Genomic DNA, 26,807 nt, shown 5'->3' with positions numbered 1-26,807 from the left:
TTATGTAAAGATGGGTTGCTGTTTCACCTTGCCTGCCTACAGTACCTGAGTGTCTAATAAAAAGCTGATGACAATTGTGAGTGAGGGGTGTAGGTGGGGTGTAGGTGGGGGTGTAGGTGGGGTGTAGGTGGGGTGTAGGTGGGGGTGTAGGTGGGGTGTAGGTGGGGGTGTAGGTAGGGGTGTAGGTGGGGTGTAGGTGGGGGTGTAGGTGGGGTGTAGGTGGGGTGTAGGTGGGAGTGTAGGTGGGGTGTAGGTAGGGTGTAGGTGGGGTGTAGGTGGGGTGTAGGTGGGGCTTCAGGCAGGGACAGTAAGGAGGAGGAATTTAGGATTGAGGAAGAGAGAAAAAGATGCCAGGGGCCAGACAGACAGACATGAAGAAAGCAGGAAAATAGGACATACAGAATGAAAGAAAGGTAAAATGGCCCAAGGCAAAACATAGATGAAGAGAAACAAATTAAATTAGGTTAAAAGAACTAGTGGGACAAGCCTAAGCTAAGGTTGTGCATTCATAATTAATAAAAAGTCTCCATGTCTTTATTTGGGAGCTGGTTGGCAGCCTAAAGAAAATGCTGACTCCATGGGGAAGTCTGGACGGAGACAGGACCCGGAAGGCAGCAGCTGGCAAGGGCACAGGGAGTTCAGCAGGTGAAGGTAGAACAGGGGTCTTTGGTGCCAGCAGAGAGGAAGTCTGAGGAGGGACCTGAGGTACAGGGTAGTGAGTCCGAGTCACAGCGAGGCGATTCCACATTCAGATGTGACTAAACTCTCCATGGGGAGGCCTCCTCCTCTGAGTCCACTGCGGGTGACAACTGAGATCCTAAGTGCCCTTCTTTGGGAGAGCTGGATCAGTACCACATGTGTCTGAGGAAGGCCTGACAGACAAGAGGCTGGTTGGGAGGAGAAAGGTTGAGGGAACCCTGTCTCCCTTAATTTTCTCTGAAGTAGAGGCAGGTAGGGCTTCACAGAGGTGAGCTTGTGAATGCCGAGGGGAGCAGACAGAGCCTGGAGTCTAAAGCCTGGATCTGGACAAAGGTCTCCGGCAGCATGGACCGCTCCGTCCTGCTTTGGTCCACTGGTTAGGAGGAGCTTCCTCTTTCTGCTGGCCTTGAGCTTTTCTTCCCTTGTACTCCCTTTGCCTGGCCTCCTGAGATGGGCCTGGACCAGCACTTCTGGAGGACGGGGTGCCCAGTGGATGCTGTTCCAGATGGCCCCTCTACCTCAGCATAGATATTACTAGGGGCTTCCCCAGGGCTGCCCCGCCCCATGGCGTAGAAGGCTATGGGTTCATCAGGCTCCTGGTAGATAGGATTAATGGGTAGAGCCTGTTGGGGTCGTGAAGCAGGACTTGCATAGAGTTCAGATGGAAGCTGAGGCTTGGCCGGGATGGGAGGCCTGGGTCTGGGTGCTGGTGAAGTCTAGGAGAGAGGGCAGGGCCAGGGGAGGGAGCTGATGAGAACCAGGGAGACAGGGTCTAAGCTCAGGGCTATCTCAGCCCGAGCCTCTACCTATGAGGTCCCTACCTTCCTGGACTCTCCCTCTGACCTGTGTCCCCTCTCCAGACCCGGCCCCTTCCAGTCAGGATGACTTGTCCCATACAGTACCTCCTTGGGTTGGGAGGTCCACACTTTCTCTTTTTGTGCTGGGGCCTGGGTCTGCCCCTGGTGGATGAGCAGGCTGTGCTGGCTGTCTGCATTCTCCTGTCTTTTGTTTCCGGAGTCTGATTCAGTCCTCAGGGAAAGTCCAGTCGGCTCAGCAGTCTGCAGGGAAAGAAGGAGGCCTGACGATCAGGGTGGGGTGGGGATGACAGGTAATGCAGGAAAAGCAATCAGGCCTGAGAGGGAGAGAGAGAAGTGAGGAGTGGGTCAGTTCTCCGTGTGAGGAAGACAGGAGATGGTGCTGAGGAGGCCTGGGAACTGTGGACGTGGACTCTGGCCACAGGGGTGTCTAGAACTGAACTTCATCCATCCAGAGCTCAGCACCAAGGCAGTCGGTCTCATCTGGGCTTTAGGAGCCTTTACTTTCAAAATAATCACCATGGGGATAAACCCCATGGCAGCTGGGCTTTATTTCTTCAGGCTCAAGAAGCTAATGTGTGGGCTACATGTTCAGAGACCGCCTCAGGAGAGACGACCCTTCCCACGGGGTAGCTACCCTGGGAAGCTCTGCTTTTAGCTCAGTGCTAATGCAGCCTCTGCTTCTGGAGGCCAAGGCCACAGGGCTTTCTCAGGCTCCTACAAACATCTCAAGGTTCTCTAGATCCAAAGGAGAATTCTTTCTCCTAGTGTCCATCCTGACCTTCCCTGACCTTCCTTCAGTATATCAGCAGTGTATCTACTGTGCTGCCCAAATGGCAGGAAAGTCAGCCTCAATACCCCACCACCCTCTAAAGATCTGCTCTGCTCACCGCCAGTCCTTCCATCTGCAAGGCTTCTCCAAGCTCACACACAGCCAGTGCCATCTTTAGACAATGGACGCCCTCCCCCGCTGGATCCTCCCACTCCCCTGACCATTCTGCAGCCTCTTTGCCCAGTCTCTCCAGCAGCACGGCAGGCCTTCCTGCTCTAGAAGGACCCAGATCTTCAGGCTTGGTTAGTGCTGGGCCTAGTTCCATTCTGGACCATTTCCCCAAACCAAATCCAGCCCTGTGGTTTCCAACTGCCTTTATCCCGTGGATCTGGGGGTTGAACTCTGGACCTCTAGCTATACCCCAACCCCAGCTCCCTGCTTGACCTTTCAAACTACAAGTGTTGAGCTGACTCAGACAAGCTCCTCCTCTAGTCTTCATCTAAACATCCTCCTGCTTCCTCATCTAGTTCTGCAAAGACCCTGTCAGCTCCACCTTCTGAACAGCCAGCAGGGCCTCTTGCACTGTCTGCTCCACTATGCTAGCCCACTCCCTCACTTTCTGAAACACTGTAGCCGTCTCCACCCCAGGCTGCCTTGTCCGGTCGGGCCCTTACTTCTAACTCTCCAGTGTATCCTCCCCGGAATAAAACCTCAGACCCTTGTAAGAGCCACAGGGCCCCTTACCTCGTTTCCCACCTTTCGGTTCATCAGTCATCCTGATCCATCCAAGGCAGCTTCCTCATGGCTCATTTATTCAAGCCCAGCAAGCAACCTCCCACTTCAGGGCTTGGCCCTGGCTGTTACTTTAGCCCCAAATGCCTTTCCTCCAGCTGTCTTCAAACCTCCCCCTTTCACTTTGTTCAGGGCTCTGCTCCGATGTCCCCCACCTTCTCTGCTGTACCTATGCAAGATAGCGCTAACGAATCCCGTGACTCTCCATCACCGCTTGGCTTTCTTCCAAGCGCTCGCCCTTTCTGCCGTCAGATTGTTCTCTGTCTTGTCTTCGTGAAGGCCAGGCTATTATTGAGTCGCTGTTTACTTCCTCAGTGTTGGGGCAGCTCTCCACATACAGTGGTCAGAAGCCCCCCACCCCGCGCACATTTTGAAGGTGTGTGTGTGGGGGCTTCCTGACACTTCCTGCCAAGCTAAGCGGTGGACTGTGTGTCCCCTGGCATCCACCACAGTCTCCGCACTTGACCCCATCCTTGGACTGGTTGGCGTGGCTACCGTAGTAAGGTTTCTGAGTGAGATGCCCTCCCGTCATGGTCATCTCTCCTCCTCACCCCCTGCTCCGCAGACTCAGTAAACCTAGCTTAATTTAACTTGGTTGCTTCCCTTTCCCCTGCTGTCATGTGCTTTTCTGGAAGAGGAGTAGGTAGGCAAATGTGACCAGTCATGGGCTAGGATGAGAAAGGCAGATCCAGTAGCCGGGACCCGGCTGGGAAGCAAGAAGTGGCGGCAACAACATTGTCCTCAGTTATGGATTTTGGGTAAGGGCTCACCTGGCGGGCAAGGGGCTGGGTGAGTATCTCCCCATAGGGACTGAGGGGACACGCTGTGTAGTGTTGAAGCAGGTCCTGAAGCTGCGCGTGGGCACTGTCTTCGCCCAGCACCATGTGACGCCCATCCCCTAGCTGGGCAAGGAGGAAGTGACGGCAGCAGGTCCGGCTCCTGGAGGGGCCACTTTGAGTCAGACTCACCGTTTCTTCCCCCACCAAGATGAGGGAAGAGCCCTGAGCCCTCCTTGGAGAAAGCAGGCCAGCACAGGAGCCAGCCCCTTGGTTAGCACAAAGCCCCACATCCAGTTGGTCATCGGGGGCCCGAGGGCCCACTCCTCACCTGTAGGAAAGGACGAAGGTCACGGCACTCTCGCTGAAGCGCACCAGATAGCATCCTTGAGGCTGGGGCTGCAGCAGCCTCTCAGCTTCCCTGCACAGTTGGAGAGAAGTGGCAGCTCTGACTCCTGTGAACTCATTTCTGTCTCTCAGGCTTTCCTAACCTCAACTTCACCCAAAGCAAGTATATCACGACTAGGTGGAGATGAGGGGTCAGGGATCCTACCCAGTGGGAGCTGCAGCAGCAACAGACATTACATCTACTGTGCTGGAGTTTCAAAGTCAAAAGCTGTACTGGGGAGATGGTGAAAGAGAAGTGGGGTTGAGGAGTGGAGGATGGAGGACCTGCAAGGATAGGAAGAAAGGAGAGGGCTGGACAGAGTTGCTAGAGATGAAGGGAAGAGGGGCTGAGAACATGAGCACCAGAGACCTAGAGCCAGTAGGATAAATGAGCCTAGGGAGAGAAACTGAGGCCCAGAGTAGGCTGAGCCAGAGTGTCCCCTCAGTGAAAGGCCTGGCAGTCATGATTTCCGGGCTGACTTGGGCCCCACAGCCCCTGTGCCTTCTGGCGGTTCCTCCTCCGTGACTCACCTCCTGGTGATGAAGCCATGGAACCAAACTGGGGCAGTCCTGAACAAGAGCCAGTGGGCCTGGGTCTTCTGGACCCAGGCTCTGGTCTCAGCTTGCAATGACAGGCCACCTTTCCCAGGTACCTCTTCCTCCTTGTCAGTCTTCCCCAGGACCCAGGCAGCTCCCGGGGCTGAGGCAGAAGCCTGGGTGGGAGAGAAGCAGCCATGACTAGAGGGCTTCTGACCCCAAGCTGCCTCCCTTATCCTCATACCAACCCCTCAGCCTGTCTTAGGGTCAGATTGTCCAGAAAGTCCTTCCCAAAACCACTGACCTAAATTTCTTCTGGGTTTCTGATGGCCTTCCATACTGGCCTCAGAGGCCAGGGGTGGTATAGGAGTCACCCCAGGCAGGAGAGGGTGGCTTCTTCTTTAGTAAAGGACACTGAATTGGTGTCTGGGAGGACAAGATACTGAAATAGGATCTTAAATGTTTTGGGCTAATGGAGGAGCTGACAACACGGACAGCTGTGTCTGGGATCAGTGCCTGACTGTGTCCTGGTCACATGCTGATGGGGCCTGACCTTTCTAGGACCAGAGGAAGTTAGGGCAAGCGGCTTGCTCTGTATGGAAAGGAAGCGCTCTCCACTTCCTCCTTCCTCTACACCCAGCCCTGCCCTCAGCCAGCCATTCATTCCTGCGGGCTTTCTTCTTAACCCGCATCCAGCGCACACCCTCATCCTTGAGAGGGCGGGAGCCAATGAAGCAGCTGTACCCTTTCGTATTGCTACTCACCATAGTGTGGGCGGCCCTGGGCTTGAGCTGAACCTCCTGCTCCTTCAGAGCCTGCATGCTGAGCTTGCTCCCCCAACCCAAGTCCTGGCATCTCCCCTGAGTCAAGTTCATGGGCTGGAAGGTGCTGAAGGTTGGGGAGAGGGCCTCATGATTCCCTGTTGGAATGAAGGGGGTTGCTTGGGGTTTCTCAGAGAGGGATTGCCTTTTGTTCTCCCTCCCCCTGCTAAACCCAGGCTTAGAGTGTCTTTCTGACATCTCTGGCCAGGTGGTGGTGGCACACGGCTTTAATCCCAGCACTCGGGGGCACAGACAGGCGGATCTCTGTGAGTTCGAGGCCAGCCTGGTCTACAGAGGGAGTTGCTACAGAGAAGCTACAGAGAAACTCTGTCTTGAGAGACCAACCAACCAACCAAACCAAACCAAAAACAAACAAAACCCTTAAAACATCTCTGAAGGGACTTTTCCCTGACAGGCACAGTGGTGAGAACAGGTAAAGTGCAAGTGTATACAGGGAGAGTGGGTGGCATCTCAGGGACAGGAGCAGGAGCTAAGGTGTTCCAGAGAGACTGATGGAGAGAGGGGTTTGTCAATGAAAGAGAAACCCTGGGAACTAGGCTGGCCTTCATGTAGAGAGGTAAATTCCTTCAGATCAGGGCCCTCTCTTGGTCTAGGCTCCTTCGCCTGCCATCTGCTTTTACCCTCTTGTTCTAGTCTCCTAAAGATCCGAGGACCCTGTCCCCGTCCTCAGGGATGCATAGATAGGGAGCCCCAAGATGGAGCAGGAATTGTGGAAACTATGGCAGCTTTGGCTTGGGTCAGCTGCTGTTGCTGTGACGTGGGAGCCCAGGCCCAGGAAGGCAGTAGGGGTAGGGAATCTTGAACTTCACACGTACCTTGGGGGCATGCCTGAGCCAAGCAGAACTCCAAAGAGGCAGGTATGTGTGCTCACGAAAGAGGCACACACTCAGTGGTGGCTCATCTGTCCCCTACTCCTTCCCCCAGGGACAGGAAATGTCAGTCTACTCACCTGCTTTGTTGTGAAGAAGATTCACATCACAGAAAGCCCAGTAAGACAACAGTCCCGGCCCTGGAAGGTCAGGCAGCAGAGCGCCGGTGGCTTACTTACTGTATAGTGGCCGAGGAGTTCTTCTGTCTGGCCTTTGTCTCCTCTGAAAGCTCTGTAAGATTTCTTAGAGATTCACAGTCAGAATTTTACATGAGGATGGAGGGGCAGGGCAGCAACAGGAAGGATGTGGGTTAGACTCTGGAAGAACTTTGCGTATGTGTGTATGTGTCTGTGTTTGTGTGATGTATGTGTTAGACCACAGGTGCACTTGCCCGTGTGTATATGGAAACTAAAAGCTGACGCAAGCATCTTCCTCAACCATGCTCCATCTTATATTTTGCAACAGGGTCTTTCATTGTGTCTTAAGTTCATAATTTCAGCTGGACTGGCTGGTCAGTTAACCCCCCAGGATTCACCAGCACTGGGTCTACAGGCCTGTGCCCAGTTCTTACACGCAGGCTGAGGCTCCCAGCTCAGGTCCTCAAGCTCGTACAGCAGGAGCTTTGCCCATGGAGCTGTTGCTCCAGCAGCTGGAGGGACTTATTTTTAGTCATAGGAGACTCATGAGACACTAAGGAGCCTGAGCAGATAATGGAGCTGGACTAGGGCAACACTAAGCAGGTCCCTGTTAGAAGTGGCAGGGTTAGTAGCTGTGGTTGAATCTGAACTGTCCCCACAGGTCTGTGCTGTCTTGGGAAGCTGTGAGGTTTTAAGAAGTAGACTGGGGACCAGGAGCAGGTCACATGGGACAGGTAGCATTCTGTGCATCTTCTGGTGTCAGCACAGGAGACTAGATTCTAATACCCATGACATGGTATTTAATGTTACTTAGAAACAGAAAAGACTTGCCTGGCAGCGGTGGTGTGCCTTTAATCCCAGTACTTGGGAGGCAGAGGCAGGTGGAGTTCTGAGTTCAAGGCCAGCCTGCCCTACAGAACAAGTTTTAGGATAGCCAGGGCTACACAGAGAAATCCTGTCTTGAAAAGAAAAAAAAAAAGAAAAAAATGAAAAGACCCAGTAGAAATTATAGAAAACCCTTAGATCTAATAAAACAGTTATAGGATAGGAAAGCAATATCAAAAAGTGGCCTTTATATATACCAACAATGTACTCTCAGAGAAAGAAAAAAATCCTATTTGTAGTAGATCCAAAAAGTTAAGTATGTAGGAACACACCTAACCAAAGAAGAGCAGGACAAGGAGAACTTCAAGACCTCGAAAAGGAAATCAAAGAAGGTTCTAGACGGTGCAAAGACATCCATGTGTTAGACTGGCTTAGTTAATAATGTAAAAATGGCTGTCCTACCAAAATTAATCTACAGATTCAATGCAATAACTATAAAATTCTAATGTCATATTTTACAGATCTAGAAAAACAATCCAGGAATTCATCTGGAACCACAGATGACTACAAATAGCAAAGTACCCTAAAGAGCAAGAACACAGCTGGAATACCACAGGAGCCAGCCTCAGTCGGAGCTATAGATAAAGCAGCCCGGAACAGGCGTAAAAACGGAGGAGTGGACCAATGCAACAGAACAGAGATCATGGACACAAACCCATAAAGTTGTGTCCCCTTAATTTTTGACAAATGAGATGAAAACATTCAGTGAGAAAAGCTATTCAGCACATAGTGCTGGCAAAATTGGATGTCCACATGCAAAATAATGAAACCAGATTCACGTCTTTCATCTTGAGAAACAATCAATTTAAAATGGATCCAAGGCCTTAATTTAAAAATGGAAACTTCTAGAAGAAAGCATAAGGAATACTGTGCAAGACATCGGGGTAGGCAAGAGCTTTCTGAACAGAGTGCTGGGATCACAGGAACCAGTCCTGTAGAAAAGATGGACACGGCATGAAAATAAAAGTTTCTGTACAGCAAAAGAGACTATTGGAAACTGGGCACAACTGCACCCAGCACTCGGAAGGCGTTCAAGGCCAGCCTGGCTTACATATAGAGACCCTGTCTCCAGAAACCAAAACCAAACCCCCAAACAAGGGGCTAATATCTAGAATTTACAATGAATTGCAGAGATTAAATGTCAAAGGAGCAAAACTGCCAATCAACAAATGACAAATGAATTGACTGGGCCGTTCTCAAAAAAAGAAATGCAAATGGTTATTTGTTATTTGGAAGGTATTCAATAACCCTCGTCATCAGGGAGTGCAGTGCAGAACCACTCTGAGGTCCCTCCTGGTCCCTGGCAGAAGGCTGTCGGCAACAAATCCTCTGTTTCAAGAAATGTTGGTGGGGTACAAATTAATACAGCCATGTGAAAATCAGTTTGGAAATGCCTCAAAAAATTAAAACCAGAGCTACCATATGACTCAGCTATTTCATTCTGGGGCATCTACCTAGAGAGAGCCACACCCTGCTACAAAGATATTAGCGCACCCCCCCACCGTGTTTATTGCTGCTTTATCCACTGTGGCGAGGAGATGGAACCAACCTAGATGTCATCAGCAAATTAAGGTTAATTACAACCTGATCTGCATATAAAATGTGATATTACTCAGTGACAAAGAAAAATGAAATCACAAAATTTAGCAGATCAGATGGACTTAGAATGTACAAAATTAAGTGAGGAAAAGAAACCAGCATGTTCTCCCTCAAGCATACATGCATACCTACATACATATAACTGCAAGTGTGGGTATGGTATAACGTTTAGAAAGGTGAAAAATGTTGGCCAAAGGGGCCCATGCAAACCTCCAGACACCACAGGCTGCTGTCTAAGCTATTGGTTGTTCTCCACAACTTGGTGGTGGGGGTTCTATAGTGTAAGGCAATATTTACGACATCAAAAGTGGAGAAATTGATTTGATGCTCAAGTAGAAGCTTCAACCCTATTGGCTATCATGCATAATCCTGTAATGTATCCTTCATGTTACTGGAGGACGGCTATCATCAATATTATCTAGCTATAAACCCTGTGCCTTCAACAGTGACCTGCCCGTACCATGAGGGTCTGCTTGTTGGGGTTTCCCACACCCAGTATGTCCCAAAGAAAATCACAGAGGTCTACATAAGTTATAAACTGATTGACCCATTAGCTCAGGCTTCATATTAGCTCTTATAACTTATATTAACCCATTATTCTTATCTATGTTAGCCACATGGCTCAGTAACTTTTTCAGCGGGGCAGGCCACATCTTCCTTCTTCAGTTTCTGGACAGGACTGTGGGGAGATGGGCTTTCCTCTTCCCAGAATTCTGTTTTCATTGCCCCGCCTCTACTTTCTGTCTGGTTGTCTCCCCACATCAGGGATCTTTCACTATTCTATATGTTTCTATTTTATTATTTTTCATGCGTCTTCATATTCTTTACTAATATTTCTAAATCCCCAAGCCCCTACCCTGGTAAGTGGTATTTTTGTTGAGCTGGTCCCCGATAGGACACATGGGTTGTGAAAGAGGCTATAAAGCTCATTGTTTTTCTAGTTTCAACTCTGCCAAGGATCCTCTTTTGTAGTGGTTAAATGAATAAAAATGTGATTGACAACCAAAGTATAAAACCTATAAGTCCAACAGTTTCAGAATAGCTACTCTAATGGCATAGAAGATCTTTGGGGTGTATAGAGTTTGGGATAGGACAAATGTTTCAGTGGCTACCTTAATTTAGACGTGTGATATTTTTGTTTGTGAGTTCATTACAAAACAATTATTTTAATTTAAAAAAAAAAAAAAGGAAAGCTGAGCTGGGTATAGTGGTGCACGCCTTTAATTCCAGCACTCAGGAGACAGAGGTAGGAGGATCTCTGAGTTTGAGGCCAGACTATCTACAGAGTGAGTTCCAGGATAACCACAGCAACACAGAGAAACCTTGTCTCAAAAAATCAAAACAAGCGAACAAGAAAAGAAGGTGACACAGAGAGATCAGATTCACACATGGGTGTGAAGACTGCATTCTTAGGACTTCAACTTGAACTCCAGTTGTGGCTACTAAAAAAAAAAAAAAAAAAAAAAAAAAGGTGTGATTAGGGAGGGAGTCTTTGACGCGTGGTGTAGATTCCAGGGCTAGGCGTCGCTTCGGAAATAGTGAGTCAAATAATACCGAAGGGGGCTGTGGATCCAGCACCACATAAACCAGGCATAATGTAGAAAGAACACGGAGCAGGACATCCCAGCACTCAGGAGGTAGAAGCAGTGGGTCAGAAATTCAAGGTCATTCATAGGCTATAGGAGAATTGCAGGCTACCCTCGGGTATCTGAGACCCAGCCTTTCAAGAAGATTCTTGTAACCTGTAAGTTGCAATAAATACCTACCCCCCAAAAGAAGAAGGAGGAAAGGATTCTAAAGCCAAGTACAAGTTTTATGTTCAACGTAGTCAATCCTTTGACCTTCTCTACAATTTTCCATTTAAATTTGTACTGTTAAAAAAAAAAGACATTCTTACCTAACATGGTAGTCTCAGACAGGAGAGTCTCTGTGAGTGTGAGGCTCTCCAGGGCTACGTAGAGAAACCCTGTCCAAGCAAAGGTTTTTTTTTTCCCTTTTTTAAAAAAATATTCTTAACTCATTATCCCTCCAAGAAGAGAGCTAGAGATCCAACCAATCACAACAAACCCTTTGAAATGGTGACTACAGAGACAGTTTTCTTAGAGAGTAACACAGAAGGATTAGTGAGCCAGGATGCAGACCGCTGCTTGGGACGGGTGTGGATGCTCTGACGGTCACTGTCCTGCTCACTACCCATCTCCAGCGCCACTTTGGTCTGAGCTGTTTCCAGCTAGGAGAATCCAGAGTTTCATTTCTCAAGTGTCAACATTCCCGAGCTGCCCTGGCCCTGTTGGTTAACATAGTTACCTAGCAGTCACCAGTTGATGTGGTGATAGAAGACCTCAGGGGGTAGCTGCCTGCAGGACACACCCTCCTGCTCCACCTCAGCTCCTCATGGCCATCTTGCCTGACTCTTACTTGTCCTTCTTTCTTTTTATTTCTTATTTTTACTTTTTTTTGAGACAGGGTCTATGTAACCTTCACTATGGCTGGCCCAGAGCTTGCTGTGTAGACCAGGCTAGCCTCTAACTCACAGAGATCTGCGTCTTTGTCTCTTGAGTGCTGTGACAGTGGCTTGGCTGTCTTATCAGGTGCTGGAAACCCCTACTTCAGGCTGGTGTTCACAGCACAAGGGTGCCCCTGAGTGGGTGGTGCTTTTAGTTTCCAACTCTCCTTTTTTTTTTTTCAAGACAGGGTTTCTCTGAAGCTTTGGAGTCTGTCCTGGAACTAGCTCTTGTAGACCAGGCTGGCCTTGAACTCATAGAGATCTGCCTGCCTCTGCCTCCTGAGTGCTGGGATTTTTATTTTATTTTATTTTTATTTCTTTTTACTTTGGGTGAGAGACAGAGATGAATAGGCACGCCATGCAGAGTGAGGTTGGTTATTTATTTACTGGGTTTTGGAGGGGAAAAGAGAGAAGGGGAAGAAGAGCAGAGAGAGAGAGGGAGAGAGAGAGACCTGCCTGCCTCAGGGACAGGGGAGGGAGTGGGCGGGGCTTGTCTCTTAAAGGGACAGGACAGACCATTACATTTAGAAATCTATGCAACAGGGTTGGAGAGGTGGTTCAGAGGTTAAGAGCACTGGCTGCTCTTCCAGAGGTCCTGAGTTCAATTCCCAGTTTCTACTTTTATCCTTTTACTCTTCTGGGTTCTGGTGACTTCTGTGATGTCCTTGGGGCATCTTTTCTATTGTTCTGGCTCAGATATCTTGGCTTTTAAATTTTTCTTTTCTTTCTTTTTCTTTTTTCTTTTTTTCTTTTTTGGTTTTTCAAGACAGGGTTTCTCTGTAGCTTTGGAACCTGTCCTGAAACAAACTCTTGTAGACCAGGTTGGCCTCGAACTCACAGAATTCTCTGCCTCCCGAGTGCAGGGAATAAAGGTGTGTGCCACCACTGCCCAGCTTTATTTTTGTTTCTTTGCTTTCTGAAATAGATTCTCACTATTCTACTCCCTCTGACCTGGAACTTGCTATGTAGATCCAGCTGGTCTTGAACTTACAAGATCTGCCTACCTCTGCCTCCCAGAGAGTGCTGGGGTTAAGCATGGCACATGTCTGACACTTTGTTTCCTTTTAAACAGTGGTAATCTCTTTATTCCTTCCTTTCATCAGCTTTTCTGCCCGACTTTGCTTCTTGTTTCTATTCTGACTGTAATTGAGTTAACAGTATCTTGTAACATCCATGAATCCCACTTCCTGAATGTTGGGGTTTCTTGAAGTTGTCTCTGCTGCATTAATTATGTCTGTCACTTTTAAAGAGCCTAGCACAAAATTTCAGGGCTCAGAAAAATATAACCAGGTTTTCAGCTATAATGTAACATGAATGGGCTCTAATTCAATTCCCAATAGAACCCTTGTTCCTGTGAGAAACCACAGGCACCCTATAGTCATTTTAGTTTTCTGAGTTGCCACCAAAATTGCCTGTTAATTTTTGCTTAGTGTTTTCTAGGCTTTCTTGTGTGTGTCTGTTTGCATGTAGCGACCAGAGGACTCGGTATTAGCCAGGCCCTGACCGTGTGCTCACCTCCGAACTGAGAACGGGCGGTTCTCTCCTGTGCATTCCTGCTTTGTGACTCAGGGGTCAGGTAAGATACAGTTCGTGATGGGCAGTTCAGGTTTCATGGTGACTTGGTGGCCCATTGTCAAAATTCAGTTTTCACTTAGTGAAACAGCCAAGAGCTGTCTCTTAAATGGAGAATAGTTGTCTGCAGATGATGGTAGAGCCTTGTCCAAAATTCCAGAGGTCTCATCAGTGATTCACCTTAAACAGCATCCCTGTCTGTCACTGACACCTCAAGTACCTTTAGATCTGCAGGGTCATAGCAGGGAATATAACAGCCTGCACAGCAGCCTGGACTTGGTGAAGAGCCTTCTGCTCCAGGCCCTGCACAAAGCTGGCAGCTCTCTGAGTCACTTGGTATCTGGGCCTAAATAACACACCTGAGTGAGGGATGTGCTGTCTCCAGAATCCAGTAAACCCACTAAGCCTGGAACTGCGTTCTGGGTGGTGGGAGGGGCCAGGTTATTGCTCATCCTTTACTTTAGAAGGAATATCTCTGCAGGCCTCACACCACTGCATTCCTGAGAATTTCATTGAGTTAGAATTTCCTTGAATTTTAGTTGACTTTATTCTTCATCCTCTGATACTAACATGTCCAAAATTATTGCAGCCACCTGCTCACTTGGTCCAGTCCGCATAATGTTATGAATATAGTGGACCTGTGTAATATTTTGAAGAAAAGATGGACAATCAAGATCCCTTCCAACTAAATTATGATACAGGGCTAGAGAGTTAATATATCCTTGAGGTAAAACTGTAAATGTATACTGTTGGCTTTGCAACTGAAAGCAAATTTGTAGTGAAATTTTGTTTGTAATCTAACAAATAAAGCTTGCCTGAAGATCAGAGTGCAGAGCTAAGCCACTAGTTAGCCATAGAGGACAGGAGGTAGTGGCTCACACTTTCGATCTCAGCACAGGCTGGGAAGAGAGAGGAATATAAGGCAGGAGGAGACAGGAGCTCAGATGAGGCAGTCTGAGCATGCAGTCTGAGGACTCGTAGAGCCAGGGTCATTCTGAGGATTTGGTAGAGGCAAAGGTCTCTCTAGTGGCTGGCTGCTCTGCTGCTCTGATCTCTCAGCCTTCACCTCCTAATATCTTAGTCTGGTTTTTGTTATTAAGGCCAATTAGAATTAGGGCTACAGCAAATTTCTTCTGGAAGTCCTTATGGGCAGGTACAAAAGAAAAGGCATTTGCTATATCAATGGCTGCACACAATACACCGAATCATGTGCCAGGTGTGTCAGTCTGCTAAGTAAGCACACCACACACCTGGTGCTGCACAGTAACTGCACACCACACACCTGGTGCTGCACAGTAACTGCACACCACACACCTGGTGCTGCACAGTAACTGCACACCACACACCTGGTGCTGCACAGTAACTGCACACCACACACCTGGTGCTGCACAGTAACTGCACACCACACATCTGGTCTGCACAGTAACTGCACACCACACACCTGGTGCTGCACAGTAACTGCACACCACACACCTGGTGCTGCACAGTAACTGCACACCACACACCTGGTGTTGCACAGTAACTGCACACCACACATCTGGTCTGCACAGTAACTGCACACCACACATCTGGTCTGCACAGTAACTGCACACCACACATCTGGTGATGCACAGTAACTGCACACCACACATCTGGTGATGCACAGTAACTGCACACCACACACCTGGTGCTGCACAGTAACTGCAAATCAGAGCCACTATTGGTTAAGCTTGTGATACTGTTATTCTCCACCACCCATCTGTTATCTGCACAGGCCAGACAGAAGAGTCAAAAGGAGATGTGCTGGGGACCACCACCCCTGCGTCTTTCAAGTCCTTGATGGTGGCACTAATATCTCCAGGGATGTGATATTGTCTGAGGCTCAGTTTGCCCTGGCAGAGGTGGTTCTAAAGGTATCCTTTGGCCTTTCCAACCACAATAGCCCTCACTCCACAGGTCAGGGAACCAATGTGAGAACTCTGCCGACTTCTAAATACATCTATCCCAGTTATACATTCTGGGACTGGAGAAATAGCTACAGGATGAATTCAGGGACCCACTTGATCCACTGTACCCAAGTTGGACTTCAGCCAAAACTCTATTAACAACCTGACCTCTATGAACCCCTACTTGACTGGAGGGCCACAGTGCTTCTTGGGATCTCCCAGAATTAGTATCAGTTCAGAACCATTACCCAACAGACCCTGGAAAGTCTGGTTGTTCCCCTCCCCCAGTGCACAGTTACTTCTGTAAAAGGCTGTATGTCCTCTATGGAAGGACTGGGGAAAGGCTAACAGTAAATTTCTTTTTTTTAAAAATTTATTTATTTATTCATTATGTATACAATATTCTGTCTGTGTGTATGTCTGCAGGCCAGAAGAGGTTACCAGACCTCATTACAGATGGTTGTGAGCCACCATGTGGTTGCCGGGAATTGAACTCAGGACCTTTGGAAGAGCAGGCAATGCTCTTAACCACTGAGCCATCTCTCCAGCCCAACAGTAAATTTCTTAGTATTTTTATCAGGGTCCTTCCTCAGGAGGACCTGAATGTCCCTTCATTCAAGGAGTTCTGGTTCTATAGGCTGCCTCAAGTCTGGAAATTGGTCTTGGGCTGAGGTGCCCTTTCACCATGGTCCAATGTAGCCTTTCTTTAATTCATTTGAGAAATTTTCTGCTTATGCAGATCAAACAAAAATGTAATAGGTCTCTTATCTATTTCATGCCTGAAAACACCGTATGATGGCTATTCTTGGTGGCCAAATTTGACTACATCTGGAATTAGCTAAAGTCTAAAATTGGTGGGCATACTTGTAAGTATGCTTAATTTAAAGTAGGAAGATCACTTCTAATCAAGCTCATTGAGCTAGGAAGATAGGCCTTTATTTTATTTTTATCTTATTTTATGGGAATTGGGGTTTTGCCTGTATGTAAATCAGTGTGAGGGTGTCATATGGAGTGGAGTGTCAGAGTTATCGACAGCTGTGAGCTGCCATGTGGGTGCTGGGAATTGAACCTGGATCCTTTGGAAGATCAGTCATTGCTCCTAACCACTGAGGCTTTTCTCTAGCCCCTCATCTAGATCTTTTGAATTTGGAAAAGACATGCTTTTAATCTGGATCTTGAGGAGGGAAGACATACACCGTTAATCCAGGCCACACCTTCTGCTGGGAGCCTTTATGGGACATGGATGAAGAAAGCTTTTCCTTTTGCCTGCTTGCTCTCTCCTTGCTACAGGTTTGTTCCTACGCTGGCATTAGAGCCTACTTCTTCAGAATACCAGAGTGCACTAAAGACCACTGAGACCCCAGCCTTGGGGACTGCACAGCTATCGGAATCGTAGACTCCCTGTTTATAGCCAGCCATTGTTGGATTAGCTGGACTGCAGCATGTAAGTCGTTATAATAAATCCACTTTGCATATCTCTGTCTATATCTATGGAGAGCGAGAAGAAGGATTTATTCTATCAATGTTGCTATTCCACAGCAGCATTTCTCAACTCCTCCTAACACCGCAGTCCTTCATACAGTTCCTCAGGTTGTGGTGATCAACCATAAAATTATTTTTGTTGATGGGTCTGGAGATATAGAAATATCCAGTTTCAGGGGATCGGGCACCCTCACATAGACACACATGCAAATTTTCTGACTTCTTCACAATTTGAGTGTTCAAATCCTCAGTCTCGTTAGGGTTTGCACACACATTTCCTCCCCATGTTATAGTACTCATTGCTTACTAAATCCGTGCCCTTGCTTTAACAGTCCACACGTTCTACCACTAGGACTTGAATTTTCATTACAGTTCAGCTAATCTTAAAACCAGGGCTTCTGCAGCTCCAGTTCTGTGAGTGCCAGAGAGGTGACCCCCCCTGCATACCTTTGTACTGTGGGTGTGAATCTGGGGCTGTTCATTTTTTCATGGCGCTCATTAGTGTCCTTTGCCAATTTATCCAGTGATGCTAAGAGCAATCAGCCAGTTTCATTATTTCACTAAATTCCTTGCTCCTTACACTAGGTGAATCAGAATAATCAAGTGCATTTACCTGAAAAATTGATGAAATAATTCACTCCATGGTGTTTTAGTGCTGTTTGTGCTTCTAGGAGAGGCTTCAGTAACTGTAGGTGTCAGCAAATTGGAAAATCTCTTCCAAATACTTTAAAATATTCATTCTTATAATTCTGCCTCTCTAGAACCACTCCTGGTCCATAGTCTGTATTAGTCAGTGTTCTCTAGAGGAATAAACTGATGGAATTAATCTATATTAAAAGAGAGTGCTAGAGTGGCTACAGGCTCTGGTCCTGTTCATCCAACAGTGGCTGTCGACCAATGGAAGGTCAGGAATTCAGTAGTTCTTAGTCTAAGAGGATGGATGTAGGCGATTACCATAAAGTAGTCCTACATCAGCTGGTCTTTGGTGAGTTAGAAATGAGTTCAGGGTTGCAGAGAAAGAGACCACCACTCTAACTGAAGTGTCTAAGCAAGGCAAACTTCACTCTGGACCAGATGGGAATGCTCAGAAAAGCAAATATTCCACAAACAGGAAGTTCATTTGGTTTTATTCTACCTCAGATGGTGGCTGTTCCCCCCCCCCCCCCCCGTTGTTTAGGGTCAAACCTCACCCTTTTTTTTTCTTTTGAGAGCATTTCTCTGTAGCTTTGGAGCCTGTTCTGGAACTAGCTCCCATAGGCCAGGCTGGCCTTGAACTCACAGAGATCCTCCAGCCTCTGCTGGGATTAAAGTGCTAGGATTAAAGTGCTAGGATTAAAGGCATGTGCCACCACCGCCCGGTGAACCTCAGAATCTTATTCAGTTGGCTAGTCTGAATAGAATTGGCACACAGTAAATGAAAGCAGAAGGGGGAAATGGTCACTGCCCTAGGCCATCAAATTTCTAGAAGAGAGAACACTGGACCTTTGTGTAAACAAAGGTTTTATTGGGTGGGGAGGAATAAAACATTTTCATAAAAGTCTTACAAGGTGGAGGAAATAAATATTTTAATTCCTTACCCTAAACACAGTTTTCTGTTATTTGATATTTCTTACAGATCTGTGGTGGAATTCTGAAGAAGTAAGTTCCAGCATCAGTGAAGGAACCCTCAGCAGCAGGGTAGATGATGAACTCACCAGTGAGAGCAAGAGCAAGTAGGCAAAAAGCAAAAGCTTGTTTCTCCCATAGCTTTTGACATAGCCTGACACTGAAAGATTGGCCCAGATTTACAGTGGACTTTTGCACCTCAAATGATCCAGATTTAGGGTGAGTCTTCCCATTTCAAATAATCCAGTCAAGCAAATCCCTTACAGTTGTGTCTAACTGCTTGTGTTTTAGTTAATTCCAAATGTGTGAATCCTTCTGGAATCAGCACTCTGACACTAGTGAGAGAGGACCAAAGCCAGGAGAGCGCGGGAAGATGCGGGAGCATTTCTGGAGGCCCCAGCGAGATTCTTACCATGCCGCTCCTGGGCCTCTCAACCTACCATCATTCTCTGGAGCTGGGACGCTCATAGCCCAGATGGGATTCTGGGGCCCTCACAAATAAAAGAATTCCAAAGCCTTCTTAAGCGCAAGGTCAGGTTTAGTCACAGCAATGACTCTAATTCCCTAATACTAATTTCCTCTCTCCCTTCCTTTATTCCTTTTTTGTTTTTGAAACTGGGTTTCTAGTGCAGCTTGGCCTGCACCTTACTAGGAAGCTCAGGGTGGCCTCCTGCCTCACCTTTCCAACTGCTGGGGTAACAGATGTACAACATAACATCTGTTTCAGGCACCGGTTTTCTGTGTTTTGTCACTGTAAAGAATCCCTGAGAAAATAATTTGAAAGGAGGAACGCTGTATTTTGGTTGATGACTCTCACCAGGAGGCTACACCAGAGCAGGGAAGTTTCCATCATGGTGTCCAGAGGAACCGAACATTGGTCCTCTAAGAACAGGAAGTAACCACAGAGCTATTTATTTAGCCTCTCCTAATGCCTAAATTTCGTATGAAAAGGGAGTAGTGACAAAGAAATGAGTGAACAGAAAGGAATCGTGAAGCTGAAATGAACAGCTGGGGCCTTCATTTCCAAAAGTCCACTGAGAAGTATATGGGCAAGGGCAGCCTGGCTCACGGTGCTAACCCCTGCTTCAGAGGTTCTCTTCCCTTGCTGCCACTTAGTAGTAGTTGGCAGAAATCACAACAAAAGAGCCAGTGAAGAGCAACATTGTGGAGGGAAAGGAGTAGACTATCGGTGGGATGAACTTTCCCTTTCCATGAAACCATGAGGCTGAGCGTCCAGTGCTGGAGCACAGTGATGGGAACTGGGTAGCTCAGGTTGTATTGTACTCACCTTCCAGTCTTCCCATGATATCCACCACACCAGAAAAAAAAAAAACGAAAAAAGAAAAAAGCAAGTCTATTTTGAGTTGTCCATATATTCACCGGAGCATGGTCAAATTCCTAGTGTACAGCTCCCCCCAGAAAGATGCATCTCTCTTGGCCTGCATCCATGCCAGAAGCGTCAACAGAGGAGAACCACGCAGTGACTGGAAAGAGGCCCTGTCAGGTCTCCCATGCCCACATGATCGCCTGCCTCAACAGGCTGTGGGGCAGCAGAGGGGTGGGGTCAGCTCGGCAGCAGCCCAGACCACAAACATCCGCATGTGCTTCCGTAGTAACAATAGCTGCAGGTGATCATCAGCATGGCCCTTGGCTGTATCAGGATGCTGCATGGGCCACGGATGTCATTGTGGCCTCAGGTGGCTACATACGCCACTCCCATCAGGGTGCCCCTCTTTTTTCAGACAGAACAGCCTGAGGACATCACCAAGACGTCAGACAGTGGCACAGACTGCATACAACCACTTGGACCTCAGTCTTAATTCTGGTCTGGGGCAGCAGCATGGACCACAGACACCAACGTGGTGTCTGGTGTCATCTTGGACCACAGTGGTGCTTCGAGGAGGTCCAGTCCAGACAGTGAACCTTTCCTCATCATGAGCCTCCATTGTTGCTCAGAGCCAGGGGACCCCGTGGCCAGGCAGCAGCTTTGAAGGCTGAGTTTGCATCTGCATAAGCGCCAGGCTGTTGTACACCATCCTGTTGTAGGGGGCTACTTGTTGGTTCCCAGCCCCCTGCTAGCTTAGACCCAAAATAATCACACAGAAACTATTAATTAAACCACTGCTTGGCCCATTAGCTCTAGCTTCTTATTGGCTAATTCTTATATATTAATTTTACCCATTTCTATTAATCTGTATATCACCATGGGGTCGTGGTCTACCAGCAAAGTTTAGCATGTCTATCTCCGGCGACAGCTCCATGGCGTCTCTCTGACTTTGCCTTTCTTTCTCCCAGCATTCAGTTCCGTCTTCCCCACCTACCTAAGTTCTGCCCTGCTATAGGTCCAAAGCAGTTTCTTTATTCATTAGTGGTAATCACAGCACATAGTGGGAAATCCCACATCACCATCCCGCAGTCCCTACTGCGCAATGACAGCATGTCGGCCTCAGCCCTCTGCCCACCTGTCACCTCTGTCTGTCTCCAGTTCTGCCTCAAGCCAGGTAGTGATGGCGCACGCCTTTAATCCCAGGACTTGGCAGGTGGATCTCTGAGTTTGAGGCCAGCCTGGTCTACAGAGCTACTTTCAGAGAAACAGAGAAACCCTGTCTCGAAAAACAAAGAAAGAAAGAAAAAAAAAGGAAGAAAGAAAAAATAAAAAATAAACATTCTGGAGAAATTTTTACTTTTTGGACATTTTAGATGGTTAGACTGTGTTGTCAACTTAATGAAATGAGATTTAGGATCACCTTGGAAACCCACTTCTGGTTTTCTAGAAAGGTTTTACTGGGCAGAAAATCCCACTATCAATGTGAGTGGCACTATCTTCTTCATGACTGGATTTGGAGCCCCAGGCTGAATGAAAGGGGCTGCCTTACATCCAAGGATGGCAAACCTTTATCTACAGGGTGGTCTGCACAGCGACCAGAGTATGGAGATGTGTGTGTACCTATCCTAGTCAAATCTGTGGGAAGAGGGCAGGAGAGGGAGGCTGCTTTCACCCTGCTGAGACCGGTTTCACTGTACTGCCCAGGCAGCCCTTGAATTCTTGGTCTCCAGTGACCTCCCTGACTCAGCGTGTGAGTAATTGGGACTACAGATCACAGCTGTGTTTTGCTTTTTCGCTCCTTCTCTGACAACTCCTAACTTCGTGATGGGGACATAAAATGGATTATCCTTGACAGGGAGGTTGAGGGTCAGACCCTAGGTTTTCCTTCTGGCTGGGATGGGTGGATGGGAAGGGATCCCAAATGTTAGAGCTTGCCATTTCACTTCCAGGGGTTCAATCTAAGGGCCAGGGGAACAGAGAGGACTCTCCACTTTGGATAGTGAAGGTGCAGAGACTCTGAGGAGAGGACCATTCTTAGGTGTCTGGCTTGACCTTGAGAGCTAGGTAAAGTCCTAACAGGAAGTCATGGGTAGCTGGGCATGGAGGCTGCACTGCTCAAGGTTCTCCAGAGGAACAGAACCGACAGACTACAAAGGGGTCTATTAGGGTGGCTCACAAGCCGAGATCTGGCCGGTTCAACTACGGCTGTCTCCCGACAGACCAGAAAGGCAGTAGCTATTCGCTCCACGAGGCTGAATGTCTCAGCTGGTCTTCAGTGTACATCAGAATCCCCAAACAGCGGGTTCTCGTGCCAGTGAAGGGATTGGATGCCTCAGCAGCAGGGTGACAGCAAGAACCAGAAGGCAAACATTGAAACCATCCTTCTTCCATGTCCTTTTATATAGGCTGCCACCAAAAAGTTCCAGATTTAAGGTGCTCTTCCCATCTCAAATGACCCAAGCAAGAAAAATCCCTTCATAGGAGTGCCAGCTGCTTGGACTTTAGTTGATTTCAGATGTAGTTAAGCTGACAAGCTCAATTAGTGGCTTATTCTTGTCATCGCAGTACTTGGGAGGCTGATGCAGGGATTACCACAGGATCCAGGACAACCTGAACTGATGGAGGAAGGTCATTGGTTATAAAAAGAAACTGCTTGGCCCTCATTGGTTAGAAGATAGGTGGGAGGAGTAAACAGAACAGAATGCTGGGAGGAAGAGGAAGTGAGCTCAGACTCCACAGCTCTCCTCTCGGGAGCAGACACCTCAGAGAGACGCCATGCTCCCAGCTCCCAGGCAGACACACGCAAAGAAGCTCCAACCCAGGATGGACATAGGCTAGAATCTTCCCGGTAAGCGCACCTAGGGGCGCTACACAGATGATTAGAAATGGGCTAAATTAATATGTGAGAATTAGCCTAGAAGAGGCTAGATAGAAATGGGCCAAGCAGTGATTAAATGAATACAGTTTGTGTGTTGTTATTTCGGGCATAAGCTAGCCAGGCAGCTGGGGTACTGGGGACGCAGCCCCGCCGCTCTTATTACTACACTGAACTACATCGTAAGTTCCAGGTCAGCCAGAGTTACACAGGGAGACCTGTCTAGAAAAACTCAACAAAGAAAAAGTTATAATCAGAGATGTCTTGAAGGTTCAGTGATGGCTTGGGGCTGTGCACAGGCCAGAAGGCAGGTGCTCGTCTTCATCCACGGCACCAGAATACTAGTTCTTCCTCTCCTTTTTCCTTCTTAAAAAATTAGATTTATTTTTGGTTGTGAGCCTAGCCTTTTCCAGGACAGGCTCCAAAGCCACAGAGAAACCTTGTCTCGAAAAACAAAACAAAACAAAATTAGATTTATTATATATATATATATATATATATAGAGAGAGAGAGAGAGAGAGAGAGGAGTGCTCTCTATATATGTACAATTTTATGCCAAAAGAAGGCATCAGACTCCACTATACATAACTGTGAGCCACCATGTGGTTGCTGGAAACTGAACTCAGGACCTCTAGAAAAATAGTCAGTGCTCTTAACCTCTAAGCCATCTCTCCAGATCCCTTAGAAACTTTTTATTTTTATTTTGTGTGCATCGGTGTTTTGCCTGCATGTATGTCTGTGTGAGGGTGTTGGATCACCTAAAACTGGAGTTACAGAAGTTGTGAGCTGCCATGTGGTGACTGGGAATTGCACCCAGGGCCTCTGGAAGAGCCTCCAGTGCTCTTAACTACCAAGCCATCTCACCAGGCCCTCCTCTTTCCTTCTTCTCCCTTCTGAGATGCTTTGTGGCTGGAAGTTTCCATTGCTGTTAGAGAAAATTGCAGAAAGCCATAGGAAGGTGGTGTCTTGGCCTTGGGGAGGAACAAGAGGATGTCCTGCAAGGGCTGGAGTAGCTGAAGCTTCTGTGCCTGGTGGCCAGCACGGATGGTGGCCAACACGGATGGTGGCCAGCACGGATGGTGCTGGAGTCAGTCGTGTTTGGAGAGGTGGAGAGCAATCAAAAAGAGATCCAAGGATCTCCAGGTCTGCAGAAAGTAACAGAAATTCTTGTTACTTGAGAGTGACCTGGAGGTGTTGGGAGACCAGTGGGGACATACAGAAGATCCTGGTAGGCTCCTTGGAGAACGCAGGAGCTTCCACACACTCTGAGGGACCCATAGAAGGGTCTGGTGGCCATGGCGACTGGCCTTAACAAGACCCAGGGTAGATCTTAAAGGCCAGGAGGATGAGACTCCAGGGCTCTTCTCTCTCTAGCATGGCCCGGAGTGTAAACTGTTTTCTGAGCCGTAACAGTCAAACTGCAGATTCCCTACTGCAGCCCAGGGTGACCTCAGAGGTGCCCCACACAGCCCCAAAGATGTCTTGGGTCTGCTATCTGTCTGTGAGTTGTGGGTGAACTTGTAACCAAAAGATGTGTAGCTGGTACAGTAAGCTACCAGGAACTCTTCTGGTGCTGGCACGTATGCTTAAGATTGGGTTGGCCCCATGAATTCATCCAGCGCCTATAACATACAGGTCCCATGGGATAAGAGAAACAGGGGACACATGAGGGCAGAAGCATGCACAAAGGTCGAAGGTTGTAAGCACAGCTATTTCAGGGTGACAGCTGAGGTAGAAGCTTAAAGGGTCCAGGGATAAAATTCCTAGAAAGGCAGAAGTCAAGACAGGTTTCAGAGAGGAGATCACAGGTGAGAGGTGTCGGCAGAGATGATAGTGTCCCGACTCCTGAGGAGGGCAGAAAGGCCGACACTTAGGACCTCTTTGGGAAGGCATGTCTGTGAGTCAGGAGTCTTCGGACACTGCCCCTAGGTTCTGCCGTTTACTTCTTGGCCCTTGGGAGCCGTAGCGGCTAGCGGAGGTGCTGAACGTGGATCTCTGCCTTACTCCTTCCCTCGGCAGCACTCGGCCCCTCTATAGCAGTGGGCTCCCTGGGGCACAGCTGGTTCTGTCCACTTCTGTCAGGATCTGCTGGAAGCTGAACTTCAACATGGCACTATGTGCTCAAGGCTGTTTCTTGCTGGGGTGGTACAGACTCATGCCCACCACAGCACTCTGCTGGCACCTTATAGGCGGGGGATAGGGTGGGACAGACTGACTCTGAACCCCAGCTCGGCCATTTATTAGTGACAGCTGTGGGTCTCTGAGCAAGTTGATTTCAATTCCCTTAGGCCCAGTTCCTGTCTGTAAAATGTTGGCAACAGTATCAGAGCTCTCTTGCCATCGGGCTCTCTTAAATTCCACCAACAGGGGGAGCTGTAGGGAACTTGCTTCTAGCTGCCTCAAGCTCCAAGCTGTGATCAGCCCCTCCCCTTCCCTGACAGTCCCAACCTCCCTTCAACCACCCAGCCTGAGCTAGAAGATTCTTTTCACAACTGTTTTTTAGTGTCGCAGCACTAAAGCCGACCCTTCATGGTCACTGCACTCTGAGGAAACCCCTGGCTTCTGTTTTCCTAAGGGACCTCCTCACAGTCACACATGACACCGTAGAGCAGCCAGGACTCAGCACCCTGGAGTTGGTTCAGAAAGTCACTGAAGGCCAATGCTGGGGAGGGGCGAAGGAAGTCTCATGGGGTGCAAGCCAGGTCTAGTGGTGGCCAGCATTGTGCAAAGTGGAGACAGACAGCTGTGGAAGGTTGCATCTGTATGAAGCAGGGCTTCTCATTACCCTGGAAGGGTCCTTTGCAAGGGGATCGGGGAGCTTCAGTGCTAGGGACTAGAGGCTCCAGGGGTACAATTTAGAGACAAGACTGGGAAGTGAGGGAACGGAGAGGGCCACTGCACCTAGGACCACTGCACCTAGAACCACCACTGCACCTAAGACCACCCCTGCACCTAGGACCACTGCACCTAGAACCATCACTGCACCTAGGACCACTGCACCTAGGAGGACCACTGCACCTGGGACCACTGCACCTAGGACCACCACTGCACCTAGGATCACTGCACCTAGAACCACCACTGCACCTAGGATCACTGCACCTAGGACCACCACTGCACCTAGGATCACTGCACCTAGAACCACCACTGCACCTAGGAGGACCACTGCACCTGGGACCATTGCACCTAGGAGGACCACTGCACCTGGGACCACTGCACCTAGGAGGACCACTGCACCTGGGACCACTGCACCTAGGACCGCTCAAACGCCTCTACTGTTTCCTCGGGTCCCTAGGTTTTCTCCCTGGAGGACTCTAGTCTGCTCTTCTTACCCCTACAAAGTCACCTGAGCAGCACACTCCTGCCAGACTGGGAAACTCTGACAGAGCCGCAGAGACAGTGTGGAGGGTGTGACTAAGCATGCTGTCATCTCCACCAGGCCTGCTGCCATTTTGCGGGCTAGTGGATGGTCACTCATTTGTGAATTTGGAAGCTAATAGAGGGCAAAGAAGTTGCTTTATTCATTCTATTTAGATTTTTTAACCTTTCTTTCTCTGTGGTAGGTATCCATCCTTCCTTCCAAGGTCAACCTATCAGGCCTCCTATTGTCCCTGAGAAAAAAGGCATGTTTTTCCTCCACAAAGCCTCCTGCATAGCTGGGGCATCCCCAATGGAGGCAATCTTCAGCTCTCTTCCTACCTGCTAAAATCACTGCTTTCAGGACTCCAACAACAGAACCTGTCCTTCTCAGCTGCCTCTCATCTTTCATCTTTTGAGGTGGCACACAAACGTGCAGATCACCATCCTTTTTTCCTCTCTCCACCCTTCCAGGTTGCCATGGCATCCTGAGCATCTGCTGTTGGGAGGGAGAGGCTGATGGACCTGCTATGGACCTACGTGCTGTGTGAGTGTCCAGGTTGGTTGGCTATTTACTTGTTTGTTTCCTTGCTTGCTCTGTAGCCCAGGTTGAACCAGAGCTCACTGTATAACCCAGATAGATGTAGTTCTGGTAGCAACCATTAGGCGTCAGTGTTGCTTCAGTCACAATGTTAGGTAAGGTTTGGGAGTCAGCACGCCTTCCCTCCGGGATCTCAGTCTCAAGGAAACAGGATAACCGGATATGGCCTCACAGAGCTCATCGCCTGCCCCACTCAGGTTCTGTCTTGATGGTTCTGTGGCTTCCCTTAGTGCTGCAGGATTGCTCTAGGTGCAAGCCTGCTCAGTGGACGGGGTGTGGTGTGTCAGCCTGGGTGCAGGGTTTGACATAAAAGCCTGGACAACTGTGCAACTTCAGCACCCTTCAAAGGCATACACAACAGAGCCGACATTCTGGTCTCCCAGAATAACCACACAGAGCCTGACACAGACCCTGCTCTGGTGTGTGTCTCCCCTGCCTTGGCTAGGGCAC

General features: G+C 48.4%; 1 protein-coding gene across 1 annotated transcript; it reads right to left on the bottom strand.

Annotated features, from left to right (window-relative positions):
• Positions 1–946: 946 nt before the first annotated feature.
• On the bottom strand, positions 947–25,850 carry Sh2d2a (SH2 domain containing 2A). Its single transcript, XM_041655141.1, has 8 exons — positions 25,746–25,850; positions 6,436–6,463; positions 5,543–5,697; positions 4,773–4,954; positions 4,186–4,275; positions 3,849–4,017; positions 1,602–1,757; positions 947–1,415 (listed from the first exon to the last, which is right to left on the bottom strand). Exons 1-8 carry the CDS (start codon positions 25,848–25,850, stop codon positions 1,077–1,079), a joined length of 1,224 nt encoding a protein of 407 aa, XP_041511075.1. The 3' UTR covers positions 947–1,076.
• Positions 25,851–26,807: the final 957 nt, after the last annotated feature.

The sequence above is a fragment of the Microtus oregoni genome, unplaced genomic scaffold (genome assembly GCF_018167655.1).
Source record: "Microtus oregoni isolate MIOR12 unplaced genomic scaffold, Mior012 000007F_ref0000211, whole genome shotgun sequence".
NCBI classification, from domain to species: Eukaryota; Metazoa; Chordata; class Mammalia; order Rodentia; family Cricetidae; genus Microtus; species Microtus oregoni.
The sequence above is the reverse complement of the archived record's forward strand: the minus strand, read 5'-3'. Positions and strand labels throughout refer to the sequence as shown.

Bases quoted from the DNA above. Each gene is read 5' to 3' on its own strand.
- Sh2d2a (XM_041655141.1), bottom strand. From the start codon at position 25,850: ATGGCAGCAGGCCTGGTGGAGATGACAGCATGCTTAGTCACACCCTCC. The intron at 5,698-6,435 runs GTACGTGTGAAG...TCATTCCAACAG, and splicing joins GGCTCAGGCATGCCCCCAAG to GGAATCATGAGGCCCTCTCC. The intron at 4,955-5,542 runs GTGAGTAGCAAT...TCTCCCACCCAG, and splicing joins CCAGGGCCGCCCACACTATG to GCTTCTGCCTCAGCCCCGGG.